Below are 8017 nucleotides of genomic sequence, written 5' to 3'. Positions count from 1 at the left end.
CTGTAGGGAACCCGTTCTGAAACAGCGGATTCCACCCCGTCGGTTCGTCTCACAAAATCAAAAACCAGTCAGATAATCCACACAAAATAACTTTAATCTACACTCAGGGACCACCACTTCGTCCTTCCTCTCTCTCTTGTGTTTTGAACTCCTCTCATCGTCCCTCTTCTTGCCTGTTTCTCCCTTCCTTTTTATGGTTTTTTGTCTATATTTATTATCCCCTTTTACAACCCTTTATTACCGCGTGTAGGTGGATTGCACCCTTTCCGACCAAACCGCAAGTGAGGGAGGACGAGAAGGTCCGATATCACTACACCCTTGTTGCAAGATAAGTGTTAGGGTGTTAACCCAAACACGAATCTGAACTAAACTTCCGAAAAATGAGGTTACAACAAAACTTATTTTCTAGATAATACAAAAGGTTGATGTAGACGATACACAGCATATCACAACTTTCCTTTTTACACAAATTATGTTCATAGTTCTTGTCACTACACGTTGAAACAAACGTCACTTTTAATGTCCCCAACACGTTGTGGAACTGGAAGTATCGTAAATTATTCCACAGTCACCTTTACATTGAAGATCATAATTCTTTTTTTTGCAATCAACAGCAGAAGATGAATATTTACTTGACCCTGCGATGCGATTTGTGCTTCTTCGATTACGGCCGAACGGACGATAATCACGAGATCAGAGGCCGCTGGAGCCATACTCCCTACCTTGACCCCTTAAATATTTCCCTTGATGGTTGGTCTTTTGTTCACCTTGCCTGCTCCGATTGTCATCGTACTCAGAACGTCTACTACCTTTTTGGTGATTCCAGACACTTTTACTTCCGTGCATGCCGTCGCGCCAGCGGTCCCATGGAACATCTTTTGGAGCATGGGGTTCTCGCCAGTTACGGTCACGTTCACTATCTCTTCTGTGTGACATGTAGCTATCAGGGCGAACCTTTAGATTTCTTCTCTTAAAATTAGCGAAATCTGCTTTTCGTTTGTGACTGCCTTTTCGATTATCTACCTGTTTAAAATCGTCATGGTCACTGTAATTACGACTACTAGGATCATTTCGGCTCGGATATTTTCCATTATAACTATCGGTCCTCTCACACAATGTTTTATTGTAAAGATCTATGTATCGATCGCTCGTATCTGAGTACCGGTTTCGGTCCCAATCAGTTGGTTCACGACTATCTGTTCCACTAACACGATTACGAAGATGAGGAGGTCTATACACTCCAGCTTGTCCTTCCAACATTTTGAGAATACCTGGCGGCATGAGAGGTGGGCCCTTCAGTTTTTCGGTCAGTGCCACCGTGACTACTACGGGGGACAATAAAGTTTGGTTGCGACGGTCTTTAATAGCTATAGGGACCTTTACTGTCCGTGCCTTAATCTCTTCTCCAAACGCTGAGCTCAAAACTATAGTTCCCCAGTCTCTGTCATTCGAGCTGGTAACATCTTCGGGTCGCAAGACTGGAACTTGGGTGCCCGAATCTACAATAGCTTCGGTATCTTGTTCACCTATGTTGACCGTAATGTATTGTAAAGATTGAGTACTAGGGACTGACTTCAAATGGCTGCTCATTTTTTCCTCAAGGCGTTCTGACCTTACACTCGCCACCATCGCGACGTCGTTCCGTCTCCAATCTGTTGAGGGTTGAGTGCGACTGTCGTTCAGGGGCGTATCCCTTATCTTCTGTGGGCAGGACCTAGAAATGTGTTCTGTTGATTTACAGATATAGCACTCTCTACGTCTTATGTCCTGGCGATAGTCAGGTCCGTTTTTCCGCCTCTCGTCTCTCAGTGGCGGGGGAACATATTTCTGACTAGCACCCTGGCGTTCTGAAAGGCGCCGCAATCTTTGCGAGTCGTCGTATGTCTCGGTTAGTGATCTCACTTTGCTTTCAAAATACAGATCACACTCTCTCGCCATGTCAATAGGGTTAAACCAGCCATCCCCCTGACGAACGCTTACGTGAGCCGCCGTGTCGGCGTCCAATGTCTGGAATAATCTGTCCGAAACAATCAGTTGCTTTAAGGCTTCCAGGTTCTTCACTTTCCTCAATTCACAATAATATCCCCATGCGGCGGCTAGCCTAGACATAAATTGCATGTGGGTCTCGTCGGGCCTACGTCTAGCACTTCGGAAATTTTCTAGACAGCATTGGGCTGACGGCTCATACTCTTGTAACACTAATTTTTTAACACTCAAATAATCCCTTAATTTGTCTCCGGTTATATAGATCAAGATTTTTGCGGCCTTTTCCCCCAGAATATTCATTAATATCTTCGCTTTCATCTCTTCCGGCACATTCTTTGATTCGAATGCTCGCTCTAAGGATAAGAAAAATAGGTTCCAATTCTCAGACCTAGTTGGGACTGGTAGCGTTAGGGTTTTCACGCTTTTAATCAATTTCTCTATACTTATTACGGGCTCGTTACCCGGGTGGCTGTCCGCAAAGCTAGGATCACCATTACTTGTTCTGCTTTGAATATTAGCATTAATTCGCGCTAACTCCAACTGATGCTGGCGTTCGCGTTCTCTTTCCGCTTCTGTCCGTTCCCTTTCCGCTTCTTGCTCTTCCTTCTGTTTCCTTTCAGCCACAGTCGAGGTTAAAATTTCCAATACAAAATTCGGGTTGCTAGCGAAATCGTCACTTTTTATGATAAGCTCCCTTAACTCCGATACCTTCAAATTATCGCCTATTGTGCCACAAAACTCTTCCGCCACAATCCGTAGATCTTCTTTTCTGACTCCCTTTACACTTAGCATCCCGCCGTGAATTTCGTTTCCAAAAGTACAAAATTTTCCTACCTCTTCTTATTCTGGATCGTAATCCCTTTCCACGGATCGAATCTTGTCGATCTGGCTCCACTATCCTGTCGGCTGCGCCAATGTAGGGAACCTGTTCTGAAACAGCAGATTCCACCCCGTCGGTTCGTCTCACAAAATCAAAAACCAGTCAGATAATCCACACAAAATAACTTTAATCTACACTCAGGGACCACCACTTCGTCCTTCCTCTCTCTCTTGTGTCCCGAACTCCTCTCATCGTCCCTCTTCCCGCCTTTCTCTCCCTTCCTTTTTATGGTTCTTTGTCTATATTTATTATCCCCTTTTACAACCCTTTATTACCGCGTGTAGGTGGATTGCACCCTTTCCGACCAAACCGCAAGTGAGGGAGGACGAGAAGGTCCGATATCACTACAATTACATCCTATGTTTCTGGCTCCATATTATTATTTCAGGTATAAAATGCTTACTTTCAGGTAGCCAATTGTTTAAATTTTTCTTGAAGGAATGTTTTTGTCCTGTTTTAGGAAAATTTCAGCTTCTTAACGTACACAAGTCATTGTTCCAGTTCAGTTCAAACAGTGACTTGTGTAGTTTTTTGGTGAAAAATTTAAACAATTTACTACGTGAAAGTAAGCATTTTATACCTGAAATATATAAATTTATTTTTTATTTTAACATATTTGTCTGATTTAATCTCAAAAATATTAAGGAACAGAAATAAATTGGATGGTGATTGATTAAATTCCTTCATCTTTTATATATAGTACAGATCTGGAGATAGTTAATGTTCTAAATTTCAAATAGAGAATCACACCTAAATGCAAAATTTCCAGCAAAGAAACACTCAAATTCAATATTCGAACGTTTTTGGCTACTACTTTATCGGCCCTCTTCAGGAAATGTAAAACGAAAAAATTGTTCTATATATAGAATGTAACTGCATTCTAATTTTTTGTTTTACGTTTCCCGAAGAGGACTGATAAAGTAGGGCTGAAAACATTCAAATATTAAATTTGAATGTTTCTTTGCTGGAAATTTTGCATTTAGATGTGATTCTCTACATGTACAGTTCCAGTTTTCTGGTAAATTTGTTGTTTATTGTTTTAAATTTTAAGTGCATAGGTTTTTGTTAAATTACTATAATTTAAATAAATCTCTTGTGAAATCTCTAGTTACTTGTTATTTCTTTTCAATATTCTGAGAAGCTTCTGTATATAATGATATTGTCCATTCTTCCTGATTTGAAATGTTTGAACTATTTGTAGCACTTGGTTCTGCTCACAGAGTCCACCCTATATACTTGATTAAGAACTTGAAATGTCTCTGAAAAGTTTTTAGTGAGTTGAAGCAAAATTTCACAGAAACACATATTTTGAGATCTTTCATTTTCACTTTGTCAGAAATCCAATGGACACTATGTGCATGCACTCACTCAAAACATCATACCTTGATTGTTAATATAGAAGGCATGATGGAACAAGCAGCATCACTGGTTGCATTTCACTCCATGCAAGGTTTTGCTTTATTTAGAAAGTTTGAGCTTATTTTATAACTTTATTAAATTTTATAAATTAGTTTATATTGTATTATGTTGAAATGCTTTTGTTTGATTGATATTTTTGAAATATAAGAGAATATAATTAAATTTTCAATTCCAAATTAAACCAAATATCTTAAGTATATTTTTTGAAGAAATATTTATAGATAAATATAGAAATGCTCTAAATTTAATTTTAAATAGTTAAAGTACTTAGATTAAAATATATATTTTTTTTTTTTTTTAGGAAATTCAAATGAAAATGATATGAATAATAATTCTTCTGTGATTGAATGTTCTGAGGTAGATAATGTAGTTTCTCAGTCTTCCGAAACAGATATTACAATTACTCAGAATGCTGCAATGGATGTTGTTCCTCAGATTTCAATGGATCATGCGAATTGTAATGCAGTAGTTAGTCAATCTCCTCCTTTAGAATTTGTTTCTTTTCCCCAAAGTAATAAATTATCGTCATTGACATCATCAGATCAAACAACAAAAAACTCTAGAATTTTTGAAGTTAAGCCTGAAATCTCAATATCTGAGTCTGCAGTTGCTATTTCTAAAGTTCCAGAAAACACAGGTACAAATGTTTTTCAAGAAGCTACTGTTTCTGAAATATCTTCAAAATCACAAATTCCAGTACCTGAAAATATGCAGTTGGATGAAAATAAAAAAGCTGATTCAAATGAATTTTCTAAAGGTAAAGATAAAAAATATTAAATTAAGAAATTTTATTATTTTAATCATTTATCATAAATTGTTATTTTTTTAGATAAAACACACTACCAACATGTTGATAAAGATGCTTTAATAGAATATACAGCACTACTTCAGTTTGCAGAAACTTGGAAAAATTTATATCAAACATTTGTAAATGACCCAAAGGTTAGTGAAATTTAATAATTATATACTGTATATAAGATGTTTCAGGATAATTTAATCAGTTTAATTAGATTTTTTTGTATATTTTAGATTTAGATTATATAATAATAAAGCAGCTGATTATTTTTAGCATTTTTACAGTAACTTTTACAATATTACATTTTCTAATATTTAATCAGCTGTTTTCAATCTGATTAGATAATCTGTCATCATTCATTGACAGAAAAATAGAAATAATTGCAGCAGAACATAATATGACTCAAAACATAATACATTACTATTGCTTGATCTTCACATATAAACTATTGATTATATACTTGGGATGTTATCTTATAAATTAATAATTAATTTTCATTGTTATGAATTTCTGCTTGTATTAAATAATGCTAATATAACATTGTATATTAAGGTGTGTTTCAAATTTATACAGACACGAAAAAATTAAAGTGAAACACAAATTTGTTGCATTAAGTGAGAAATGTTTTATTAAAAATAATATGGATTTACATGTTTCTACACTGCAAAAGAAGAATTTTAATCAAACATTAACATTTTGTCACTGAAAATAATGTTTATGAAACTCTTATACAAAAAAACTGTTACATATTTATCCGGACAGGCACTCATTTTATGACTTAAACAGAATATTGTTTAGTTTCAAGCATTGAAATATGCAAATTAGCTTACATATCTAATTGTAATACAAATTCTTTATGTTGTTCAACGTTCTAAAATGGGTAGAACAAAGAATTTATCTGATTATGAAAAAGGGAAGATTGATGCCTATAAATCACAAGGCAAGTCAATAAGAGAAATTGCAGCATATATAAATCGTCCAAAATCAACTGTTGGTGATTATTTATCAAAAAGACGTGGCAAGGATGTATCAAAATTCAAGACAGGTCCAAAACCCCAGCTTACTCCTCGAGATTGTAGACAAATCATCAAGGTTTGCTCCACAAAACAAACATCAGTAAGAAAAATAAAAAAAGAATTAGACTTGCCTTGTAGCAGCACAACAGTGTGGAGAGTTTTAAATACATCTCCAATGTTAAAATTCAGAAAAAAAGCCGTAATGCCACCACTTTCATTAAAGCACAAAAGTGACAGACTTGATTGGGCACAAAAACACATGACATGGTCCGAAGAATGGATTGAAGTTTTGTTCAGTGATGAAAAAAAATTCAACTTAGATGGTCCAGACGGTTGGAAGTATTATTGGCACGATTTAAGAACTGAAAAACAAATTTTTTCAAAACGCCAAATGGGTGGGGGATCAATAATGGTGTGGGGTGCGTTTGGATTCAACGGAACCACAGATTTAGCATTTATAACTCAAAGAATGAATTCAAAGAAGTATCAAGGCATGCTTGAAGATCATTTATTGGAAGCTGCACCAAATATTTGTGGACCAAATTGGATCTTTCAACAAGACAATGCCCCTGTGCATGCCTTTAAATCAACAAAAATGTGGTTTAAACGTAAAAATATTAATCTGATGACATGGCATGCTAGAAGCCCTGACCTGAATCCGATGGAAAATCTTTGGGGGATGATGGTTCGTACAGTTTATGCCAATGGAAAGCAGTTTTCCACAATTTATGATTTGAAGGCAGCAATTTCAGATGCTTGGGATAAACTTAAGATTGAATTCCTTCAGAATCTAATTGAAACAATGCCTAATTGAGTATTTAATGTAATTAAGTTAAATGGTGGTTACATTGGCCATTAAATTGTAAGAAAACTTTGCAATTTGAAACCTGTCCGGATAAATATGTAACAGTTTTTTTGTATAAGAGTTTCATAAACATTATTTTCAGTGACAAAATGTTAATGTTTGATTAAAATTCTTTTTTTGCAGTGTAGAAACATGTAAATCCATATTATTTTTAATAAAACATTTGTCACTTAATGCAGAAAATTTGTGTTTCACTTTAATTTTTTTCGTGTCCGTATAAATTTGAAACACACCTTAATATCACCATACATATTTGCTTTGGTGATGAATATGAAAACTCATTCCAAGTTTGAATCAATATCCAGGAAATAATTTTCAAGATCTTTGGCCATTTTTTAAGTCCTTTATTTAATCTATTTGAAACGAAGCTGTTAAAAATTAAAATTGTTATGGTGTTTCGCTCATTTTATCATGAATTCTATATTTGTTTGTTATAACTGAGTTTGACTGTATTTAAATAAAATCTCAAGTAAAGAAGTTATTACAAACATACATACCGTATATCTCGGCGGATAAGACGAGATATAAATTTTCATCAAACAGATGGAACAGATATAAGCTAAAACTATAAAACTTTGATGTTTTATAGTTTTAGCTTATATCTGTTCCATAAGACGACCCCAAACTATCAACGGCCTATGAATTTAGTTTAGATCAGCGATCATCATCTGAATAATAATACTGTACAGTGTATACGGAATTATGTCATATCTGTAATTTTTCAAATGAACAAATTTATTTTCTTGCATCTGGCAGCACTGCCTTGCGATTGTTGCAAGCATTCGGGTAATGGCCTTGACTATTCACAAAAACATTGTATGGGCTATTCTATTTTGTGCACATACCCTACTCTCTACTAGTAAATAATTACGGTTTGTCCAGTTTTTTATAATGGTTTTAATTTATATAAATTTCAATCTAATTTTTTGTATCTGTCTTATATGACAACCCTGGATTTTGAGGGCCTTTTTTTATGATTCAACTATTGTCTTATCCACCAAGATATACAGTAATTGATTTTTCACTCTGTAGAAGTGAAAAAATTTTTTTTTTTG

General features: G+C 35.1%; 1 protein-coding gene across 1 annotated transcript; it reads left to right on the top strand.

Annotated features, from left to right (window-relative positions):
- The first annotated feature begins 4270 nt into the window (after positions 1–4270).
- LOC136968400 (uncharacterized) lies at positions 4271–5320 on the top strand. The gene is made up of 4 exons (XM_067262416.1): positions 4271–4316; positions 4587–5042; positions 5115–5227; positions 5315–5320. Exons 1-4 carry the CDS (start codon positions 4271–4273, stop codon positions 5318–5320), a joined length of 621 nt encoding a protein of 206 aa, XP_067118517.1.
- The last annotated feature ends 2697 nt before the right edge of the window (positions 5321–8017 follow it).

Source organism: Centruroides vittatus, unplaced genomic scaffold (genome assembly GCF_030686945.1).
Source record: "Centruroides vittatus isolate TY-2023 unplaced genomic scaffold, ASM3068694v2 contig_1474, whole genome shotgun sequence".
NCBI classification, from domain to species: Eukaryota; Metazoa; Arthropoda; class Arachnida; order Scorpiones; family Buthidae; genus Centruroides; species Centruroides vittatus.
The sequence above is the reverse complement of the archived record's forward strand: the minus strand, read 5'-3'. Positions and strand labels throughout refer to the sequence as shown.